The sequence below is a fragment of the Microcaecilia unicolor genome, chromosome 1, assembly GCF_901765095.1.
Source record: "Microcaecilia unicolor chromosome 1, aMicUni1.1, whole genome shotgun sequence".
Classification (NCBI taxonomy): domain Eukaryota; kingdom Metazoa; phylum Chordata; class Amphibia; order Gymnophiona; family Siphonopidae; genus Microcaecilia; species Microcaecilia unicolor.
In genome coordinates this window covers 690,560,912-690,586,289 of record NC_044031.1, presented here as the reverse complement: position 1 = coordinate 690,586,289, position 25,378 = coordinate 690,560,912, and the positions used below count along the sequence as shown (strand labels likewise).

The 25,378-nt window shown below is 41.5% G+C and overlaps 1 protein-coding gene across 1 annotated transcript in view; it reads right to left on the bottom strand.

Annotated features, from left to right (window-relative positions):
* The window catches only part of VPS13C (vacuolar protein sorting 13 homolog C), a 992,635-nt gene that overhangs the window by 662,505 nt on the left and 304,752 nt on the right, over positions 1-25,378 (bottom strand). The window contains exons 27-28 of the mRNA XM_030188422.1: positions 18,370-18,449; positions 15,713-15,772 (exon numbers count right to left, since the gene is read on the bottom strand). Coding sequence (XP_030044282.1) covers positions 15,713-15,772; positions 18,370-18,449 — 140 coding nt within the window. The remainder of the gene's footprint in view (positions 1-15,712; positions 15,773-18,369; positions 18,450-25,378) is intronic.

Sequence of the window (25,378 nt, the reverse complement as noted above, 5' to 3'; positions counted from 1 at the left end):
TTTTACTACTGTAATTGCCTATTGCTCATGTTTGATCTATTCTTACTGTACAACGACGAATGAATTCCTTCAAAAAGGCGGTAAATAAATCCTAATAAATCAATAAAATAAATTGTGCACACAAGTTTATAAAAAAGGGGGATAGTGTTTTTACAGTCCTCCCCTGCATCGTAAGACTGAATTAGCCTCATTTTCTTTTTTGCTTACCTGCTGAAAATAGATCACAAGTGTGTACAGTGTAGCCTATAGCAAAGTTAGCTGGTTTCTGAATAGTTCAAATGATGTTGTTATGCATATAGAAAAGGTCAGAAATCTAGCAAAGCCAATACAAAGTAAAATATGGAATACTACATAGGTTTTTGAACTATATTCCATGTTCTTTATAATCTATTATTTTACCATTTAAACTGAAGGTATATTTACAAGAAATGAGGCTAATAGCACAAGTCTGAGGTAACCCACTTATCTCTCATTTAATTCATTGTTCAAAAACACTGCCGTGGTGCAGTCTCAATAAGATGCTTTTGTCAACTTAACACTCAAAGCTACGATTAGGAAAAAAAAAAAAGATGCTTTGCTCAATGAAAACATACTCTTATTATAACTGAACTGGATAATCAGATCCCCACAATATAAGTGTGATTCTTGAACGATCTGGGTCAGTTTCAATCATTTCTCCAATATGCTGGACTGTTTGCACTGAACTGGATAATCAGATGCCCACAATATAAATGTGATTCTTGAACAATCTGGGTCAGTTTCAATCATTTCTCCAATATGCTAGATTGTTTGCAGTTATCTTAGAATAAAGTCATGATGTTTATTCTCAAACAGAAAAAGGGTACTGGCACAAGCAGGGCTAAACAAACACAGAAACATTGTGTGCCAAATCCTGGAAGTGACAGTTGTGAGCTACAGTATGACACATTTTGTAACAGCTGAGAAATAATCTGATCTTACCAACCTAAATATTTTTTATTCAGAATATACTGAATAAATCTCTCAAATGCATGATACCTAAGAACGGATGCAATCTCTATCACACTTTCTCTGAGGAACTCTGCCTTACTGGCTAATTCGCAAAGATTTGGACAAGGTACTACCACTGCAAATTCCTCAACCCCCACAAAACACTAGATGGATAAATCCAACTTGATATCAGCAGCTCATGCAGGTGGGCTCCATGCCCAAGGTCAGTGATCTGCTCAAGAAAGACAACACTAAATCAATCTCCTATAGCTAAGCGCTATCTGGAACACTCTAAAGGCTTTCAGAGATTGGCTGCTGAACTAAATTATCTTGATCCAAACAGACAATCAGGTTGCAATATCAACAACCAGGGAAGTATGGGGTTTGTACCTCCTGTGTCAGGATGCAGTTGGGATGTGGAAATAGGCCTTCTCCAATGGGATGATGCTTAGAGCTACTTATCTGACAGGGAAAAACAACTGCCTGGAACCACAAGAGTGGTCTCTCAACATAAGTGTTGCCCAGAAGATCTTTTGAGAGGGGGGCACACTGGCCCTAAGCGAAAGCTTACACACGTTGTTGCAAGTCAGAAAAACACCGCAAACACATTCAAGTAAAGACTGAACAGCAGCCAAAGATAACTCCTGGAGAACTCAGACCAAATCAGAGCAGACCGACTCTTGGCTGTGACATCCAATTTTATTTTTAATCTGGCCAAGTAGAAGAGAATGAAAACAAACCAATAGATCCCCCCCTCCCCCCAATCCTTAAGGATTAAATAAAAATATTTACAATTTCTTATATACTGCCTGCAAGCCTGAAAGCTATCAAAGCAGTATACCTTCATGTACAACGTAGTTTTTCTGACTTGTACTTCGAGCGGTGGTACAGTGATGCCACACACTTGGTTGTGGCGCCAGTTTCCCTGTCATTCTCGGATGGATATATTTCATCTCCGTTACCAATGACTTGTGGAATCCCTCAGGGTTTGTTGCTGTCACCTACCCTTGTCATTCAAGCCACATATTGGGAATGCTATATGTATGGTAGGGAGGGATTGTACAAAGGGGGAATGCTGTGGGTAACTGTAAAAAAAAAAAAAAAAGATGCTGTGGATGGGAGGTGGCTGCAAAACAAAGGGAGATGATGTGACTGGGAGGTGGCTGCAAAAAAGGGGAATGCTATGTGAGGGGGAGGGAAGGGGACTAAAAAAAGGGATTGGATGGGTGTGAGGGGGACTAAAAAAGGGAGTTGCTATGAGGGAGGAGCTGAAAAGAAGAATGCTGTGGGTGGGAGGGGGCTGCAAAAAAAGGGTATGCTACTGTATGTGTGGGTGAGGGAGAGGCTGTAAAAATAAAGGGGGGATGCTGTGAGTGACAAAAAAAGGGATGCTGAAGAGGGAGGGGACTGTAAAAAAGAGGAATGCAATGTTTGAGGGAGGGAGGGACTGTAACAAAAAAAAAAAAAAGAGGGGATGCTGAGGGTGGCTGTAAAAAAAGGGATGCTGTGGGTGAGAGGGGGTTTCAAAAAGTATTGCTAATATTGGTTAAATAATGCCAAATAAACTTGCAGAATTTGCAAATTTTACATGTAGAATTTTGAAAATTTTTGTACAGAATTTTGATTTTTTTTTTTTTTTTTTTTGGGGGGGGGGGCGCAGAATTCTAGCAGGAGTACTTTGTGTCATCAGCGAATCACTAGTTATTCCCAGCTATATTTTCGGTTCCTCTTTCCTACACAATCACTTTGCACTTGCTCACATTAAATGTCCTCTGCTACTTGGATGCCAAGTCTCTCAGTCTCTTAAGGGCCTCTTGCAATTTTTCACAATCCTATCGTAATTTAACCACTTAGAATAACTTTGTGTTGTCAACAGATTTGATCACTTCACTCATTCCATGTCATTTATTAATATGTTAAAAAGCAGTAGTCCCAACACAGATCCCCACTATTTACCCTCATCCATTGAGAATATTGACCATTTAACCCTACTCATCAATTTCTTTTAACCAGTTTTTAATCCACAATACAACACATAAGACTAGCCATACTGGGTCAGATCAATACATCTAGCCCAGTATCCTATTTCCAACAGTGGCCAATCCAGGTCACAAGCACCTGGTAAAAACCCAAATAGTAGCAACATTCCATGCTACCAATCAGAGGGCAAGCAGTGGCTTCCTCATGTCTGTCTCAATAGCAGACTATGGACTTTTCCTCCATGATCTTGTCCAAACCTTTTTTAAACCAAGATACGCTAACTACTGTTACCACATTTTCCAGAATGAGTTCCAGAGCTTAACTAATATTCCGCCAGTGTCGTTATGCTCATATTAGCCCTCTCCTCAACAGGGGCGTAGCCAGACAACAGATTTTGGGTGGGCCTAGGTAAGAAGTGGGTGGGCACCAATTGTTCCCCCCCCCCGCAAAAAAAAAAATATCTCAGCTGGTGGGAAAACGCTTCTTTCCACCTTGGCAGTCTGCAGCAGGCATGCGCTGAAAACTGAACATACGCAGGTGCCGGTATCATGGAGAGTAGCGTTTTTGTTACCATCTGGAGGAAGTCTTCAGTTGGCCGAGCTTGGGATCCTACCACTAAACATGTGCTACTGTTGGGTGGGCCTGAGCCCTAAGTGGGTGGGCCCCGGCCCACCCAGGCCCACCTGTGGCTAACACCACTGCTCCTCAAGTCACTTCCTATCCGTTTCCGCATACAGTTCAAACTCCTCTTATTGACCTATAAGTGCATTCACTCTGCAGCTCCTCAGTATCTCTCCACTCTCATCTCTCCCTACATTCCTCCCCGGGAACTCCGTTCACTGGGTAAACCTCTCTTATCTGCACCCTTCTCCTCCACTGCTAACTCCAGACTCCGTTCCTTTTATCTTGCTGCACCATATGCCTGGAATAGACTTCCTGAGCCGGTACGTCAAGCTCCATCTCTGGCCGTCTTCAAATCTCAGCTAAAAGCCCACCTTTTTGATGCTGCTATTAACTCCTAACCCTTATTCACTTGTTCAGAGCTCTTATTTTATCATCCTCACTTTAATATTCCCTTATCTCGTTTGTCCTGTTTGTCTGTCCTAATTAGATTGTAAGCTCTGTCGAGCAGGGACTGTCTCTTCATGTTCAAGTATACAGCGCTGCATACATCTAGTAGCGCTTTACAAATGATAACTAGTAGTAGTAGTAGTACCTAGTGGTTGAGGGAAATCTTGCCTCACCAATCTATTACATTTCTTTAAAAGGGTGAATGAACATGTGGATAAAGGTGAACCAGTCGATATTGTGTATCTGGATTTTCAAAAGGCATCTGACAAAGTATCTCATGAAAAACTCCAGAGGAAATTGGAAAGTCATGGGATAGAAGGTAGTGTTCTGTTGTGGATTAAAAACTGGTTAAAGAAAATAGAGAGTAGGGTTAAACAGTCAGTATTCTCAATGGAGAAGGGGAGATAGTGGGGTTCCCCAGGGGTCTGTGTTGGGACCGATGCTTTTTAACATATTTATAGATGATCTAGATATGGGAATAACTAGTGAGGTAATTAAGTTTGCCGACAACACAAAGCTATTCAAAGTTGTTAAATTGCAAGAGGATTGTGAAAATTGCAAGATGACTTTACGAGACTGGGAGACTGGCATCCAAATGGCAAATGATATTTAATGTGAGCAAGTGCAAAGTGATGCATGTGGGAAAGAGGAACCCAAACTATAGCAACATGATGCAAGGTTCCATGTTAGGAGTTACCGACCAGGAAAAGGATTTAGGAGTCATCGTTGACGATACTTTGAAACCCTTTGCTCAGTGTGCTGCGGCAGCAAAGAAAGCAAATAGAATGTTAGGTATTATTAGGAAAGGAATGGAAAATAAAAATGAGGATGTTATAATGCCTTTGTTTCACTCCATGTTGCGATCTCACCTTGAATACTGTGTGCAATTCTGGTCACCACATCTCAAAAAAGATATAGTGGAATTAGAAAAGGTACAGAGAAGGGCGACGAAAATGATAAAGGGGGTGAGATGACTTCCCTATTTTTATTTTTGTTACATTTGTACCCCGCGCTTTCCCACTCATGGCAGGCTCAATGCGGCTTACATGGGGCAATGGAGGGTTAAGTGACTTGCCCAGAGCCACAAGGAGCTGCCTGTGTGAGGAAAGGTTGAGGCTTGGGTTCTTCAGCTTGGAGAAAAGATGGCAGAGGGGAGATATGATAGAAGTATATAAAATACTGAGTGGAGTGGAATGGGTAGACGTGAATCGCTTGTTTACTCTTTCCAAAAATACTAGGACTAGGGGGCACGCAAAGAAACTACAAAGTAATACATTTAAAATGAATCGGAGAAAATATTTCTTCACTTAATGTGTAATTAAACTCTGGAATTCATTGCCAGAGAATGTGGTAAAAGCAGTTAGCTTAGCGGGGTTTAAAAAAGATTTTGCTAGCTCCCTAAAAGAAAAGTCCATAAGCCATTATTAAAATGGACTTGGGAAAATCCACTGCTTATTTCTGGGATAAGCAACATAAAATATATTGTAATGTTTTGGGATTTTGCCAGGTACTTGTGACCTGGATTGGCCACTATTGGAAACAGGATACTGGGCTTGATGGACCTTCGGTCTGTCCCAGTATGCCAACACTTATGTACTTATGTATTTCCTCCTATTTGTTTTTAAAGTATTACCCTGTAACTTCATTGAGTGTTCCCTAGTCCTCATACTTTTTGAAACAGTAAAATGTAAATAAATAAAAATCAATTCACTTCTACTCGTTCTACACGACTCAGGATTTTGTAGACTTCAATCATATCCCCCCCTCAGATGTCTCTTTTCTAAGCTGAAGAGCCCTAACCTCTTTAGCCTTTCCCCAAATGAGAGGCGTTCCATCCCATTTGTCATTTTGGTCACTCTTCTTTGAAACTTTTCTAATTCCGCTATATCTTGAGATACAGCGACCAGAACTAAACACAATACTCAAGGTGAGGTCGCACCATAGAGTGATACAGTGGCATTATAATATTCTTGGTCTTATTTACCACCCCTTTCCTAATAATTCCTAGCATCCTGCTTGCTTTTTTGGCTGCCGCTGCACACTAAGCAGAAGATTTCAATGTATTGCCTCCTACCCCAAGGCTTTTTAATTTCCTCAGGGGTCATGCTTGAGATACTTTGTCAATTGCCTTCTAAAAATCTAAATGCACAATAGCAACTGGCTCACCTTTATCCACATTTATTCACCCTTTCAAAGAAATGTAGCAGATTGGTGAGGCAAGATTTCCCTTGGATAAATCCATTAATCTATGCCTATGTACATGTTCAGTAATTTTGTTCATAACAGTCTCAACCATTTTGCCTGGTACCAACCAGGGGCGTAGCTACGGGTGGGCCTGGGTGGGCCCAGGCCCACCCAATCTTGGCTTAGGCCCGCCCAAACGACGACGACTGGAACGGCGACTTTTACCCGAAGTCGCAACGATGAACGGGCAGGCAGCGCTGCGGTAGTAAAAGCAACAAGGAGACTGGTTCGACTCTCTGTCCTTCACTTCCCTCCCTCTGCGTCCCGCCCGAAAGGAAATGACGTCAGAGGAAGGCGGGACGCAGAGGGAGGGAAGTGAAGGATGGAGAGTCAAACCAGTCGACTTGTTGCTTTTACTACCGCAGCGCTGCCTGCCCGTTCGTCGCTGCGACTTCGGGAGTAGAATGGAACGGAAGTTGTCATTCTTTACAGGTGGCTGGGAAATGCTGTGAAGGGGGAGGGGGGAAGGGGATGGACAGAAACACAATGGGCAGGGGAGAGAGGAGAATTGCTGGACAACAGGGATGGATGGAGGGAAAGGGGAGAGAGGAAATTTGCTGGAGATGGATGGAGGAGAGGGCAGGAGAGAATGGAGAGTTGCTGGACGGAGCGGAGGACAGGGGAAAGAGGAGAATTGCTGGACATGGATAGATGGAAGGCAAAGGGGAGAGAGGAAATTTGCTGGAGATGGATGGCTGGAGGAGTGGGCAGGGGAGAATGGAGAGTTGCTGGACATGGAGCGGAGGGCAGGGGAAAGAAGAAAATTGCTGGACATGAATGGATGGAGCGGAAAGGGGAGAGAGGAAATTTGCTGGAGATGGATGGATGGAGGGGAGGTCAGGGGAGACAGGAGAATTGCTGAACATGGATGGATGAATGGAGGGGGCAGGGGACAGAGGACATTTGCTGGATAGGGGAGAATGGAGAGTTGCTGGACGAATGGATGGAGGGAGGGGAGAGAAGTCAGGAAGGAGGTGCACATGGATAGAGGGGATGGAAGGGAGGAGAAATGCTGGACATGGATGGAGTGGAGGGCAGGGAAGAGAGGAGAAATTTTGGACAAGGATGGAGGTAAGGAAAGACAAAGGAAGGAGATGCACATGGATGGAGGGGAAGGGAGAGAGGAGAAATGCTGGACATGGATGGAGGGGAGGGAAGACAGTGGAAGTAGATGCACATGGATGGAGGGAAGTGAGGAGAAATGCTGGATATGGATGGAGGGAAAACTGCTGAGTTTAAGGGCTGGTTTGGAACACATTGAGGGCAGATACTGAAACTCGAGGAAGGATAGGGGCAGGGCTACAGATGGTAGACAGGACACATAAGGACACAGGAGGATGGTGGACATGGTGAGTGAAAAAATATCAACAGGAAAGAAGACACTATGTAAAACAGAAGACACTGGGACCAAAGCGAATAGATCAGACAACAAAGGTAGAAAAAAGTATTTTATTCAGAATTTATTAATTTGAATATGTCATCTTTGGAAATGTGCATCTGTGATATTTTGCATGTAAGTTTAAATTTTTCTGGTATTGCTACATGCTGAGTCTGACTTCTTGAGTTAACTTTCCAGTTCAGTATTTTGCCTTCATATTTTTTTGATTTCTAGTTCCTTGTGTCATGTCTGTTGTGTCATGTGTTTTTCAAGTGTGATCAAGGTGCAGTATTCTGCTAGCATGTAGTATTCGCAGCCCTTTTTGTTTTGCTTTTTTTCACGAGGTAGTGTATTGGTGTTTTAGAGCCTTGTGTAATTACAGTTCTGCCTTTTCAAGCATAAGGTTGTAGCTCATCCTGTCCTTGGAATTAGTGCTGTTATGGTTTTAAAGATATGAGTGTGTTTTTGCACAAGTTTGTGTATAGCATTTTGCATTGGAGAGATTGTGGGATAATGTAATTATATTTAACCCTAGAACGCATATTGGGGGCCTTTTAGGCCCCCATGCTTACATTTTTGCTATTATCTGCAAAATTACTTTAGTTAGAATTTTGAAACTCAAGGTATTACTCAAGTATGTCATTGTTGATAATATCCAGTTGTTCATATAATTTTTTTTCATAGGCATTATGGTGTAACAATGCTTGTTTGGTGAAAACTACATCTGTACGAATTGGGGGCCTTTTAGGCCCCCGCTGTTTTTATCATGTTCTCAGAAGTGTTTGTGTCTCAAGTTACTTTATTTGTACTCAGTAATGCTGGTGGAGGGGCCAGGGTGTGGATAATAACATGTGAGGATGTCATGTGATTTTTGGAGGGAGTGATAAGGCCATGACATCACCTCAGGTCCTCTGAACACTGAGGACAGTATACACTGTGAGCTAATTGCTGAAGGACCTGTGATAAGATAAGCTGTTGAGAGGAAATCTGTTTCATTTTCTAACATCTAGTCAGCAATGGCACAGTCTTCCTCCAAGTGTCTGACTGACCAAGAGATTGAAGCGATTATGTTTCAAAGCGATGATGAAAGTGAACTATCTTTGTCTGATGAAGAATATCTGCCACCAGCTAATCAAACATCCTCATCCAGTGATTCTTCTGATGATGAAGAAGTGAATCTAGTGGATCCTCAAGAAGTGATAAGTAGAACATCCAAAACGAATGTTTTTTGGGACAGTAATCCTACATTAGTCGGACGTACTCCAATACACAATATTGTGAGACAGGCTCAAGGAGCTGTGGGAAGTCCCAGTTACTTTACCCCTAAAGATGTATTCTGTACTTATTTTTCTGACAATATTGCAGAAGAGGTCCTATTATGTTCAAACCTAGAAGGAAGACGTATCGCTTCAGCAAAAAATAAGTCCTGGAAAAATATCTCAAAAGGGGAACTTTATGCATATATTGGACTTTTCCTGCTGGCAGGGAGTCAAAAATCGTATGATGTCCCAATACGAGAATTATTTCTGGACCCACTTTCTGATCCACACTATAAGGCGACAATGTCAGTGGGCAGATATGAGGAAATTAGAAGGACCATTCGCTTTGATGATAAGCGAACTCGTGCAGCGAGGTTTGAAACAGACAAATTAGCCCCTATCAGTTATATCTGGAACATATTTATCAAAAATTGCACAAAACTTTACAATCCTAGTACTAATGTTACTGTAGATGAGCAACTTGTACCGTTCAGAGGACACTGCAAATTCATACAATACATGCCCAGCAAGCCAGCCAAGTACGGTATAAAAATCTTCTGGATGTGTGATTCTGCAAATTATTATGGCATAAATGGCGTAATCTACTGTGGCAAAGAGGTTGGTGCACCAGTACAGAAGGATCTGGGGTCTGAAATAGTCAAAACTCTTGCTGTTCCAATATTCAATTCAGGTAGAAACATCACCATGGACAATTATTTCACCAATGTTGAACTAGGCAATTTTCTGCTTGCAAAAGCTATTACACTTGTTGGTACTATAAAGCAAAACAGACGAGAAATTCCAGCAGCACTCAAACACAATCGTCAGCGAGCACTTTATGAGAGTGTCTTTGGATTCAATAACAAAGCGACTTTGGTATCTTACAAGGCAAAGAAGGAGAAATCTGTAATTTTACTCAGTACCATGCATCACGATTGCAGTGTTGACAGCAATAACCAAAAATTGAAACCAGAAATCATCCTGCATTACAATGCAACAAAAGGAGGTGTAGATAAAATGGATGAGATGGTGGGAGAAAATTCGTGTAAGAGGCAAACAAAACGATGGCCTGTAGTACTATTTTCAAATATGCTTGATGTAGCAGCCCTAAATTCATTCATTATTTATACAGAAACTCATCCTGAATTTCATGCACAGAGGAAGGACAGGAGACGCTTATTCTTGAAGGACCTTTGTCATGAACTTGTAATACCTCACATGATAGAGCGAAGCGACTTGAAATGCTTGCCAAAGAAAACTAAAGAAGCAATGAAACGGTGTGGCGTACAGTTTCAGATTACTCCAGAGCCAGGAGAAAGAAAACGAAAGCGTTGTTTCATGTGTCCAAGAAACATAGAGAGGAAAACTGAGCGATATTGTTCCACCTGTAAGGAAACTGTTTGCAAAGAACACTCTTCTGAAAAAATAACATGTCAGAATTGTTTGGAAGACTAATATAATAGAAAAGAAAGTTAGAATAAAAATGTAGCTGCAGCTAGTTTGCTATAGATTTCTATGCATTTTTGTGTGTTTTCATGTCTTTGCGTGAAATTTGGGAAAAAAAAAGATTTTTTGGTGTTTTCTGTGAAAAATTATAATTAAAATGTTGTCCACTATTCATATTTTATTGAGCAATTTTGAAATAAACTTGTGAAAGTTATTTAAGTGTGTTTTTCTACATTATGTGCATGGGAGCCTAAAAGGCCCCCATGACGTTAATATGTATATTTTTAACGTCATGCGTTCTAGGGTTAAAAATATCAATTTTTCCATTAAGTATTTATGTGGTTATACTGATGCAGGGTAGCTGTTGGGCAGACTACTTAGAAATCCATCATCAAGTGAATTCTTAGGCATTATTTTGTAGGATCCCAAGAGACACTACTCATACTTATATAGACAGTGCGTGCCCACCCATATTAGCTCTGGGCCCACCCAAAATCTCAGGTCTGGCTACGCCACTGGTACCAACATCAGGCTCATCAGTCTATAATTTTCCAGATCATCTCTGGAACCTTTGTTAAACATTGGCGTTATATTAGCCATTCTCCAATCTTCTGGCAATTAAAGATAAGTGCCATATTCTTTGCTGAGGTCCTAAGCAAATTATTATGTGCATTATGATGTTTTCTGTTTATTGTAAATGTTTGATTGTACCCCACCTTGAACCATGGTGATTTGGTGGGTTATAAGGGTTATAAACACTGTAAATAAAATATAGGGTCCCCACCAGAAAGGCCATGCCCATCTCAATTTTGGACACTTCCTGATCTCCCAGAGAGAACTCCTCCACCACCCCGTCTTCTCAGCCCACTGGAAACACATACCACAAAGCCTCCACATAACATCGCCTGCAGGGTAAGGCTGAAACATCAAAGTCCTGCTTCAGTAGGGTTTCAGTCTCACATTCCTAAGTGTCCTTCAGTGCTGCTCCTCCTTGTAACATAGTAACATAGTAGATGACGGCAGAAAAAGACCTGCACGGTTAATCCAGTCTGCCCAACAAGATAAACTCATATGTGCTACTTTTGTGTATACCCTACTTTGATTTGTACCTGTGCTCCTCAGGGCACAGACCGTATAAGTCTGCCCAGCACTATCCCTGCCTCCCAACCACCGGCTCTGGCACAGACCGTATAAGTCTGCCCAGTACTATCCCCGCCTCCCACCACCAGCCCCGCCTCCCATCCTTATAGTATTAAGGATATTAGCCTAATATAAAAGTGTATTTTAGTTTATATAGTATATTGTATTATTTATTTAGTGTTTCCTTCTTAGATGGTAATGAAATGTATTTAAAACTCTGTAAGAGCACACCTTGCTTGTTACCCTAATTACGATAACTGACTATAAATGAAGAGTTGTCCTAGGGGTGGGTGGGAAGACTAAACTAGATCCTGCAGTGCCTGCTAGATTCTGTTAATGCTGTGGTACAAAGTTTTTAAAACTAAGTGGAAAAGACTACGGAGATTAGTTAATAAAATTGCTTTTTATATTTTTATTTTGCCTAACACTAACCTACAATTCCTCATTTAAACCCCAATCTTTAAGTTCCCAAAGCACAAAACAAAATAGCATTCACTTACCAGAGAAATATCCTCTTCTCTCAGAACTTCTCAGAAAGAAAGTTCAGTGGGACCTTTCCTCTTTATATAATTTTGAATCTAAGGGGCCTTTTTTAAACAGGCTCTTTGAAGCTGACTCAGCAACCTATGCAAGTATTCTACTTCCCCACACCTTAATTAACACTTAATTGAGGTCGCTGGATGAGCTACCTCTCCAGCAGCCAAGGAACAGAAAATAACTGCCTTTTAGAACAAGAGCTTTTGGCTGCTTAGTTTCTACCTCTAGAAAAGGTTTCAGTTTAAAACTATGGGGAAAATGCCTATTTCTAGAGAAAATTTCAGTTTAAAACTATGGGAAAAGGGTTTGTACACTATGGTAACTAGTTAATGATGCTTGCTTTTCCCTCTCTGTCTTTTTATTCCCCCTTAATACTAAACTAGATCCTGCAGTGCCTGCTAGATTCTGTTAATGCTGTGGTACAGAGTTTTTAAAACTAAGTGGAAAAGACTATGGAGATTAGTTGATAAAATATGCTTTTCATATATTATACTTCCCTGCAGGCATCAGACCTGACCCACCTGAATGGCCCAATTCAGGAGTTGGAGGTACAGGAGGCTATCCACCATAGTCCCTTGTTGAAAGCTCCTGGTTCTGACGGGTTTAGGGCTGAGTTCTATAAAATCTTAGGAGAGGCCTATGTTTAATGTCATAGTTGATGCGGAGGTGTTCACCTCCTTCACTTTGCCAGGCAAAGATTATACTGCGTCCCAAACTGGAGAGAGATGTGTCTTTACCTGAATCCTACCAACCTATTTGCCTGCTAAATTTTGAGATTAAGTTATTGGCCAAAATTATGGCGAACAGATTAGCCAAAGTGTTGCTTGATTTGCTTCATGAGTCTCAAGTAGGTTTTGTCCAACGCCACTCCATCACCAAAAATCTCTGTAAGATACTGCTTTCATTGGAGCAGAGCGCGCAAGATAAGAGTGCATCTTTATTGGTTATCTTTGACACAGAGAAAACGTTTGACAGAGTACGGTGGGATTTCATGTATGCTACATTAGAAGCCTATGGCTTTCAAGGCTGCTTTGTTTCGGCAATATGATCGCAATATTCTGATCCGCGTGCATTTGTTTCAGTTAATGACTGCCCTTCAGCAGATTTTCCTATTTTGTGAGGTACTCAGCAAGGTTGCCCGCTTTCCCCACGTCTTTTTGTGTTGACGTTGGACATTCTGTTAAGAGACCTTCATGAGAGACCAGATATTCGAGGGATCCAGATCAGTGCTGTTTTAAGGCGGCAGCCTTCGTGGACGATATTTTGGTCCACTTGTCACAAGCCAAGGAATCTCTAGACACACTTTTGGAGCTTTTCTGGGAATATGGCGATTACGCCAGGTTTAGCCTTAATTTAATAAAAATCAGAGGCACTAGCATCATCAGAACAGGTACGTGACCTCTGGGGAACTCAGTTTCCCCTCTGCTGGACTGAGAGTTCCTTTAAATATCTAGGCATTCTCTTACCAATGGATGTTTCTGTTCTATATCCTATCAATGTTTTGCGAGTGATGGAAGCAACACGCTCACAACTGGAGAGTTAGTGGAATTTACCTCTGTCCCTATTGGGGCAAATTCACCTTATTTCTATGATTATATTTCCCCGGTGGCTCTATTTGATGCAGATTCTTTCCCTCAGTTTGAAGCGTAAAGATCTGGATTGTTTATACTATATCATCAGTCACTTCTGTTGTGGGGGGGGGGGGGGGTAGGAAGGCGAGAATTAGGTTAGTGTCTTTACAGGGTAATTGGATCAGGGGTAGTTTGGGTTTACCAGATTTTAAATGGTATAATAGGGTCTGCTTGTTGCGCCACTTGCGGGATTGGATCTGCCTGAAACGGAAATTTACCCCATTGGAGTTGGAACAGGGAGTGGGTTTTCACCTCTCTGTATTAAATGTGGGGACAAACTGGGTACTTTTGTACATGCTTTTTATGGATGTGAACAGATCTGGATTTTCTGAACCTCTATATTGCGCTTCCTGGGTTCTATCTTTGGCAAGGCCATTCTAGGCTCGGTGGAGTTGCTGGTCTTGGACCAACCGGGATCCTTCAGAGGGCAGTCCAAAGAATACACTTTATTGCTTTATAAGTTCTCTCTGGTGGCTAAGAAATGTATTTTACAGCACTGGGTATCACCATTGCCTCCAACTTTTTGGCACTGGCAAAATCAAATTCATTTGTTGGCCACTTGGGAGGGGAGGGGTTTCTTTAAAAGAAGGCTCCGTTTTCTCAAAATACGGGAGGCATATTTGGATATTTTGCTACCTAAACACAGATCTCGTTTGCTTTGTTGTAAATGTTTTTTTCCAACTTGGAGTATGTTATAAAAAAGGGGGAGGGTTTCACATAGGGGGGATTGGTATTGAATTTTGTGTTGGCATGATAGGTTACCAACCGCCTTAAGAGTATGGGCAGTGGAACCCTCTTGGTCTCTTTATGGGAGTTTTCTTTTGTGAGGGGGATTTGAAAACTTGATAACGTACTTGATCTGCTGATACAATTTTGTACATGATTTGTGTTTGGTCTTCCGGTGTCATTTCATTATTGGCTTGCTGTATTGACTTATCAATAAAAATTGTTGAAACATAAAATCACTAGTACCACGTAGCCCCACCATTGTTAGCTCCTGCACCAGATCCTGCGTTGCTTCAATGACTAAATTTAGAATTAAAAAGGTATTTTCTAGCACCGGAAACGGCGTGCAGGAGACCCAGAACTACCACAGGGCTCCTGGGCGAGCCCGGCGGTAGAGCCAATTCGCTGCATGCCAAGCCAGCAGTAGCCCTACTGCCCTTTAGTAAAAGGGTCCCTATGTGTTGTTTTTGGAGCACCTAATTTTATGTATGCATAGGCTGGGATTGTATAAGCATATAGAACATTTTTCAGCATTCTCAATCTACTTATAAAATTATTCACAAAATATATTAGTCCAAAATACAAGTTATCACCTTAATATTTTAACTTTTATTTGTAAACCTCTACTTTTGTTTAAATTACGTTATTTTTATGTAAAGGATGTTGTAAATTGCTGTTTCTCATATAGAAAATAAAATAAAAATATGAACTTTTATACCCTGATACAATCTCTATATATAAAAGGCACCTCCAACGTTCTAAATTTGTAGTTGTAAGATTGCATGAGTGTCTGCCCCGCTCCCGCGTAACAACGTGATGACGTTGAGGGCGGAGCAATGACACTCAACAAATCGGATTGTCATTGGGTAATCTCTGTTTCCACTCCCTAATGCAGCCGTCATTCCCATACACTCAAAACCAACCAAAATCGGCACTGGACCCCGTCCCCCCGCCCACAGTCCCCCTCACCCACCCTCCTGCAGCTGCTCGCTCACCGTTCAACCCCCCTCCCTCTCCGACTCAGGCCTAGGTGCACGACGATTACTACACACGAGCAAGGAAGCCCATTGGTTAATCTCTGTGTCCACTCCCCAACACATCCATCATTCCCATACACTCAAAATCAACCACACACACGTTTTTTTTTCTTCCAAGGAGCACACACACACACATTCACTCTCTCTCTCTCACACACACTCTCTCTCAAACATACACACTCCAAGGAAAACCTTGCTAGCGCCCATTTCATTTGTGTCAGAAACGGGCCTATTTTACTAGTACCTTAAGATTTACTCAATGCTTTCTGAAAATGGAAAGCTAATTTTTCCTACCTGAAGTGTTTGCTCTGTGTTGTTAAAAGTAGTTTGAAAAATTGGGCCATTTTTATCAGCCTGAAAAAGTAAAATATAAAGACATTAATGAACAGGACGATGGATAGAACTAGAAACATTAGTTACTTCTCTAATATACCAATTTAAAATTACCCAGCTGTACTATATTGTATCAATGATATTCAAATCTCCAGTAAGGTACTGCCAGTATTAACTGAAACGGGACATCACCGCCATAATATAGGCCTATACGTTTATCCATCTAGGCAACCATTAAATCCATGTACAAGCTATATTTGGAAAACAAAGATTATTGCAAAACCTATGCCCAGGACTCTCCAAGATTTCTCAAGTTATTTGTATACTAAATACTTGTTTCATGACCTAAAAGAATGAAACATCTTAACATATTTATAGTCATTATATTGCATGCACACTTTGTACATTTATTAACACTGCATTTTATGGGCCTGATTTTAACACAGGAATCCTATGTATGAAATCTACAGTAAAAGGACATGTATTTTAATACTATAATATAAAAGCAACACTGAGGCATATTTTCAAAGCACTTAGCCTTCCAAAGTTCCTTAGGTTTCTATGGAACTTTGGAAAGCTAAGTGCTTTGAAAATGAGCCCCAGTCTCCCCATCCAGCCCCAACAACACAAATACCAACACATGCCTACTCCAAAGCAGGTATAAATGTGTACATATTCCTTTGGGGTTCATTTTCAAAGCAAATGGACATCTTAAAATGTCTAAAAAAAAAAAAAAAAAGGCCATCTGCTAAAAAGTCAGAAAGTCTGACTTTTGGAAAGTCAGAAGTTGGATGTTTCATGCTGCATTTTGTCCAAAAAGCAAGGGGGAAGGAGTAAGGAGGGCCAAAAAATATGACGCTGAACAAGGATTTTTCAATGGGAAGAAACGTCCATGTCTAAAAAAGGAGGATCTTTATGTAGACCTGTTTCACTCATGTCCAAGTTACAAAAAGTTACTATAATTAAGCAGCTGACCACTGGAGGGATTAAGGCATTACCTCCTTTTAATCCACCAATGGTTGTCCCTCTTCCCCCCCCCCCCCCAAAAAAAAGTGAAACTGGAAAGGAAAACCAGGCTCTGTCAGCTACAAGTATTATGGCCAATCTGAACAGTAAGCAGGTCTGAGGAGTAGCCTAGTGGTTAGTACAATGAACCATGGGACCCAGGTTCAAGTCTCAATTCAACTCTTTTGTTTTAATAATTCTGAGCCTTCCAGAAACAGAAAAATACCTACAGTACCTAAATATATAACACCTACAAAGCCTGACGGCTATTTAAGTGGTGTAAATTCATGTACAGTAGGTATTTTTCAGGTCCTGGAGGGATCACATTTACAAAAAAAAAAAAATAAAAGTATAGTGGGGTTTGAACCTTTGTCCCTTGGTGTATAGTTCACTGCACTAAACACTAGGCTACTCCACTGTTCTGCAGGGACATCTGTGTGACCATGTTTTTGAAACGATGCCAGATGTTCATGTCCTTGGTTTTTTGTCATTCAAAAGTTGTATGCTTCACTTTGGACATTTTTAGTGCATAAAAGGTCTAACCCACAGCCATAACTGAACAAGAAATTTAGACATTTTTCATGTTTGATGATGGCTGAGCGATGGCAGGGGGTTTTGTTTGGCTGTCTTGTTTGTTTTTTTTTGTGGGGGGGGGGGGGTTAATGTCCATCCATATGTATAAAGGCAGATTTTATATAGAACATACAAACTGGAGTTGAGAAATCCAGGTCGGAATGTATACAATTCCAGTAGTATTTTAGAACAGGATCTGCTGAGATAGAGCCTTTACTAAAACACATGCAGACATCCATTTTGCACATCAACATTTAAAACATCAACGGGAGCAAAGCAGCAACATACAGAATGTACACGTTTGTTGGTATTTCAAAATACAGTTGTTTTAAGTGTTGAAAATTAGACATGTACGTCTCATTTTGGAAATCTACATATCTATGCTGACCGAATTAGGCACTGAACCCAATCTAGCAGCACTACTGATTTCCTGGAGGGTGGAACATTGGGGGGGGGGGGGGGGGTATTAGCAGGGCAACATCCCCCAATCCCTCTAGAACAACGGTGCCCAAGCAAGCACCTTTATTCATTGTAAATGTCCCCAGGAGCAGGTGTAAATCCAAATGTTAATGCTGGAGTTCAGAGGTGCATTTTATTCCTGAAATAGAGAATATGTATATTTTTTGGCCCTGCCCAAAACACATCCCCCCTTGTAATATGCACATATTCAGAATTTACACTTACAACTACCAGCTTTCTAAAATCAAGTTTTCTGCATGTATGCAAATAGGATTCTAAAAAACTATCATAATCTTGTATTTTATAAAACATGCAGCTCATTTAAACTATGCCCCCCCATTAATGTCTACATGAAGCATGCATATTAGTACACACACCTTTACTGCAGGTCCATGTCACAAAAGGTTTTTTCCATATGTAAAAAGCTTTACATTCAGACAACTTTATAAAATTATCCACTATTTAACTAGCTTGCATGCTGTTCCTGAAAAATGGCATAATGCCTTTGACACTAAAAATAGAATAGAACCTTTTACAATCCTGAAGCACAATATTATACTTAAAGCCCTAAGCATCCTTACCTTAATATATTCTACTTTCAAAAGGTCTAGTCCTGGATTATCAGATGAGCTAATTAGATGAAGTGGCTTCTTTTTGGATCCTGTAATATCAGATGGGATAAAGATTATATTTCAATATTTTTAGGGACCAGTTTTATTACATAAATTCAATAACTTCCCTCAGTTTAAAAATGGAAACGTCAAAATGGGTTGCAATAAATCTAATAATTTCATGGTGGAACTCCATACAAAGTGTATGCTATCTAATATAATAGAACAGAGCTCAACAAATAGCGCAAAGCACAACAGCACAACAGAGATAGCAAACACAGGACGTGATTGTGCCAAAATGTCTAAATCCCAGACAACTCGGCACAGGTCGTGTTTCAGCTACAACACCTGCCTCAGGAGTCTGAAAATTCAAAAGGCAGAATTTGCCAATTGGCATCCAAAGTGCACAGCTGCACCAGTACAGACAGGAATCACAATGTGCAGCATACAGACATGCACCGCTGAAGTAAAATGTTCATACAGTGCCATAACAAGCTTCTCCTTTGAAAACAGAAAAACAGGAAGCTCCATGTGGAAATCTGCTTGTGAAAAACTTTGTCCAGCTTGCAAAGCAAAAATACAAAAACACTCACATACTTTGAACTTGCATGAAAACAAGCAGAATATACATGCATAAAGGTACAAGGTAATTTTCAAAATTGTATGGATTTAAATGTATTATGCCGACTTCATTATAAGCCACATTGACTGCATGGATGGATAAACTGGGTCAAACCTAAGGGCCATCAACTCCACTATCCTGTTCCAAATAGTGGCCAATCCAGGTCACAAGTACCTGGCAAGATCTCAAAACATTAAAACAGAATTTATGCTGCTTATCCTAGAAATATCAAAAAAAATTTGTAGGCTCTCGGCTACTCCTTCTAAGTTGTTTACATAACACAAAAATCTAAAAGTAGAGAGTATAACAGGAGTCACTCCAAGCTAAAATTGAGCATGCCAGCTTGAGAAAATAAGTGTCTTTAGATCATAATGGTAGACCTATGCACAGTGAAGTTTAAATGAAACAGATTGTGTGAAATGCAGCATAGGAAGGAGGAGGGAATGAGTCAATGATTAAATAAAAGTGCACGTGCACAGATTCACCACGGGAGTGAAGTGACAAGGAGCCGTGCTAAGACGGATGAGACTCTACCTCTTATTAGCTTGAAGAGTGACTCCTGTTATATTCTCTACTTGCTAGATTTTTGTGTTATGTAAATATCCTAGAAATAAGCAGTGGATATTCCCAAGTCCACCTTAATAATGGCTTATGGAATTTTCTTTTGGGAAATTATCCAAGATCTTTTTTAAGCCCTGCTAAGCCAACTGTTTTTACCATATTTTCTGACAACAAAGTCCAGCGTTTAATTAAACATTGAGTGAAGAAATATTTTCCCTGGTTTGTTTTAAATTTACTGCTTAGTAGCTTCATTGTGTGCCCCCTAGTCCTAGTATTTTTGGTAAGACTAAACAAACAATTCACGTCTACCTGTTCTGCTCCACTAAGTGAATCACTTGTTTACTCTTTCCAAAAATTCTAAAATTAGGGGGCATACAATGAAGCTACTAAGAAGTAAATTTAAAACAAATGAAGACAGAATTAAAATGAAATCTCTGCTCAATCTCTTTAATAACTAAACTCTGCCCCTTCTCATGTACGAGTAAAAGTAGGGCTTTGCCTGAAAATGTAGGCTAACAAAGCCACATTTGTATAAATGTAAAAATGTCATCCATACCTTTCATCGGGTCATGTGATTATAGTGGTATTTCATGAGAATGCGTCTGTATAGAACAGCCTACTACAGACAACTCAATTCACACTTAAAGGATCAACAAAATGTACTGCACAAATTATATAACAGGACACTGAATTAATAATCAAAATAACCACGTTCATTAAAAAAAAAACACAACTTAATATAATGAACCAAAAAAAGACAACAAAAGTATTCCAAAATGTATACTTTGATGTTGAAAAGCATAAAGTCAAAATGTTAACCTTTAACAAAAGTTCTCCATAGACAGGTGTAGCTGGGTCGCCCATCCAGGACCCAGCCAGGCTCGACCCTGCTTAGCTGCCTCTTCCTCCACGCGACTGTTGCCTTCACTCCACAGCAATCTGGCTCCTCTGAGCCTTGGCTCCAGGCCCTGTGAACTCCCAGGACTGCCTCCTCCCTCTGTTCCTTTCACAGAGGCACATTCAAAGCCCAATGTTTATAAGTAAGAGCTTTTATTTTCTTGCTTCAAATCAACAAAACACCCTTCACTCCAGGTTGTTTAGGCTAGCAGCCCAGAGCACAATTCAGGTTCAACACAGTCAGATTCAGGTTCAAAACAGTCCATATAACTTCAAACTCAGGTTCAAAAACAGTCCATATAACTTCACTTTAGCTCAGATTACTTCACTTAGGGAACAGTACAATATCAGAGGGAAAAACCCAATAGCTTGGTAGGTTGCAGCCCAGACCTTTTTAGTATGAAACAGTTTACACAGTCTTTCTTGTACCTTCTTACAGCATGGTTACACAGCTTTATTCCCACCTGGTTCAGGCTGGGGTTTCAATTGTGCCCAGCTCTCTTTCTCTCCCACAGGCTGCACCTGTTTCCTCTTTAGTAGAGATTTCCCCCAGTGCCTTAGCCTCTCTTCTCCGGTCTTCCACCAGTCTCTCCAAGGTACAGCTAGCCACCCTCTCACAGCAGCTTTTTGGGTTTGAGCCAGGGCTCCAATCTCCATCTGTTCCTCCCCTAGCCCTTCAGTAATCTCCATTTTATCCTCCTCTCCAACTTCCCCCAATCTCTCCAGCTGGCCCTCATCATCTTCCTCAGAGACCATTTCCCAATCTTCTATCTCCTCCCCTAACTCTTGCACAGCCGGGTGGGGAAGAGAAGGATTCTGGGACTGGTAGTTCCTCCCCTTCTTCCTTAACCCAGCCAACCTCTCTGCCTCCGGTAGCCCAGCTTTCTGGATGTGGGTGTTGTGCACATGAAATCTGCCCTGTTGGGATTCCCCAGCACCCTGTACCCCCTTTCTTCGTGCCTTCCCGGATCCCCTTTCACCTGCACTCTCACACAGGATAGTGAAGATACATACCTGTAGCAGGTATTCTCAGAGGACAGCAGGCTGATAGTTCTCACGATTGGGATGTCGTCCGACCGGCAAAAGTTTTCATAGCAAAAACAAAGAACTTTCCAGAAGGCTCCATCTCATGGGCTGAACACACCGCACATGCACGAACGGCTTCCCGCCTGCGACACGAGCATGCCCTCCTTAGTTTAATAAAAAGCAAAACAAAAAACTGGAACAACTCCAAAGGGGCGGAGGGTGGGTTTGCGAGAACAATCAGCCTGCTGTCCTAGGAGAATACCTGCTACAAGTATGTATCTTCATTTTCTCCAAGGACAAGCAGGCTGCTTGTTCTCACGATTGGGGTATCCCTAGCATCCAGGCTCACTCAAAACAAAGAACATTGGTCAATTGGGCCTCGCTACAGCAAGGACATAACAAAGATTGACCTGAAACTAAACACAACTAAGAGAGAGTGCAGCCTGAAACAGAACAAAAAAAGGGCCTAGGAGGGTGGAGTTGGATTCTAAACCCCGAACAGATTCTGCAGCACCGACTGCCCAAACTGACTGTCGCGTCGGGTATCCTGCTGAAGGCATAGTGAGATGTGAATGTGTGGACTGATGACCATGTTGCAGCCTTGCAAATCTCTTCAATAGAAGCTGACTTTAAGTGAGCCACCGACGCAGCCATGGCTCTAACATTATGAGCCGTGACATGGCCCTCCAGAGTCAGCCCAGCTTGGGCGTAAGTGAAAGAAATGCAATCTGCTGGCCAATTAGAGATTGTGCGTTTTCCAATGGCGACTCCCCTCCTGTTAGGGTCAAAAGAAGCAAACAACTGGGCGGTCTATAGGGCTTTGTACGCTCCACGTAAAAGGCCAATGCCCTCTTACAGTCCAAGGTGTGCAACTTGTCCTCACCAGGGCGGGTGTGTGGACGGGGAAAAGAATGTTGGCAAGACAATTGATTGGTTCAGATGGAACTCCGACACTACCTTCGGAAAGAACTTAGGGTGTGTGCGGAGGACTACTCTGTTATGATGAAACTTGATATAAGGTGCATGGACTACCAAGGCTTGGAGCTCACTGACTCTACGAGCTGAACTAACAGCCACCAAGAAAATGACCTCCAGAAGAAGAGGGAACCAGATCTGACGGAGCCAAAAGGATGCAATCAGAATCATACTTCCACGGTCTTGCTTGAATTTCAGTGAAGTCTTCCCTACTAGAGGTATGGGAGGATACGCATACAGAAGGCCTGTCCCCCAATGTAGGAGAAAAGCATCTGACGCTAGTCTGTCATGAGCCTGAAGTCTAGAACAGAATTGAGGGACTTTGTGATTGATCTGAGTGACAAAAAGATCCACCGAGGGGGTGCCCCATGCTCGGAAGATCTTGCAGACGTCCATGTTCAATGACCACTCGTGAGGTTGCATGATCCTGCTCAACCTGTCGGCCAGACTGTTGTTTACGCCTGCCAGATACGTGGCCTGGAGAAACATGCCGTGGTGGTGCACCGAAAGCCACATTCGGACGGCTTCCTGACACAGAGGGTGAGATCTGGTGCCCCCCTGCTTGTTGGTGTAGTACATAGCAACCTGATTGTCTGTCTGAATTTAAATGATTTGATTGGACAGCCGATCTCTGAAAGCCTTGAGAGCGTTCCAGATCACTCGTAATTCCAGGAGGTTGATCTGAAGTTCCTTTTCCTGAAAGGACCAAGTTCCTTGAGTGTGAAGCCCTTCTACATGAGCTCCCCACCCCAGGAGGGATGCATCCATTGTCAGCACTTTCTGCGGCTGAGGAATTTGGAATGGACGTCCCAAAGGTCAGATTGGATCGAATGGTCCACCACTCAAGGGAACTGCAAAAGTCGGTGGAAAGATGGATCACATCCTCTAGATCCCCTGTGGCTTGGCACCACTGAGAAGCTAGAGTCCACTGAGCTGATCTCGTACGTAGAATGTCATGGGAGTCACATGGACTGTGGAAGCCATGTGCCCTAAGAGTCTCAACATCTGCCGAGCTGTGATCTGTTGAAATGCTCGAGCCAAGGATACTAGGGCTAGGAGATTGTCTGCCTTTGCCTGGGGGAGATAAGCTCGAGACGTCCTTGTGTCCAACAGAGCTCCAATGAACTCCAATTTCTGAACTGGGACAAGGTGGGACTTGGGATAATTGATTACAAATCCCAGTAGCTCTAGCACCTGAATAGTCATTCGCATGTACTGTAAAGCGCCTGCCTCCATGTATTTTAGTTCTGTTATAGTGGACTTCCAGTAATAAGAAACCGTTTTACACAATTCCAAGGTTTCACTGACAAGGCGTTTGCACTGTTTAAATGGTTTCATATAGCCACTGCTGCATGAAAAAGCAGACATGTTTTGCCAAGAAATGAATGCACAATGTATTTCAGTAAAGCATAGGATGACTTGACAGACTGCAGCACACTTTCGACATTGACTTACTCCTAACAAAGTACATAAGTATTGCCATACTTATCAGCGCTTTGCATCTGACTTGCCATTCCTTATGCTGTTTCTTATTATTTTCAATTGGTTTCATTTTCTGAAGGATTTTCTTTTACCTCTAATAGCTTCCTTCACCTCACTTTTTAACCATGCCGGCTGTCATTTGGTCTTCCTTCCTCCTTTTTTAATACACGGAATATATTTGGCCTGGGCTTCCAGAATGGTATTTTTGAACAGCATCCAAGCCTGATGTAAATTATTAACCTTAGTAGCTGCTCCTCTAAGTTTTTTTTTCACTGTTCTTCTCATTTTATCATAGTCTCCTTTTTGAAAGTAAAACGCTAACATATTGGAGTTCCTGTGTGTACTTACTCCAAAGCCGATATCAAATCAGATATTATGAACACTGTTATCAAGCAGGAACATGGTCTTAAAACATCTCAATTGGACTATTTTAACTGAAATGTGTTGGCAAACTTTACGTTTACATATACAGCATGTTTTGTTGTTACCAATAAACAGAGTCTGAAACAGTAGGCTGTGATTGAGTAAATAAGTTCATTAATGCACAGTTATTATTTATTATTATTTATTGCATTTGTATCCCACATTCCCCCACCCATTTGCAGGCTCAATGTGGCTTACATAGGTTTGTTGACATTGTCATAACAAGATAACAGATACAATTAGTAATGTGAAGCAATCAGGTAGGGAGGAGGGAAGAAGGAAGGGAGTGATTAGGATAGTTGTATAAGGTGAGCTTTCATAATTGAGTGGGTTGGTGAGGTGACTTAGTGAGATTGTAGGTGTTCATTGTAGGCCTTGTTGAAGAAGAATGTTTTCAGAGATTTTCGAAAGATAGTTGTTTCGTTGATTGCTTTCAAGTCTGCAGGTTGGATATAAGGGACCTTAGATATAAGGGACGGATTTTTATTAGTCCCCAGAAGTCCCTTGTAACAAAGTTTAACTGTATATAATGTATATAAGTTGGCTCATCTTATTCCACATATTTAAACCTTCAAAATAATTTAATAATTTTTTTAACAAACTAATGAAATTTCCTGTCAAAATTTCAGGTATAAGATCACCATTACCAGAACAATACCCTCTCCATATCCCATCCCCAGCCCAGTTCTTCTCACATTTCTCATCACTTTTCCATACTCCTATATAGCATGTGCCCAAATGCAGTAATGGGAGGACATAGCTTATCTTGTGCTTACTCCAGGAAGTTATGACGTGTTGGCTTAAGGTGTTCTTGTGCTTTGTGCCAACCTTTGCTCTGGCACTCCCCCATCAGCATTAGCTCTACTTGCTCTTTTACTGGGGCCACAGCATGTTGCTTTGCTCAGCCGTTGGTACTGCCCCAGGTTTATATGCAAAAACAAAGTACCATTTCTCCCGTTTAAACTTAAGGCAGTGCCAGTGGCCAGAACAGAA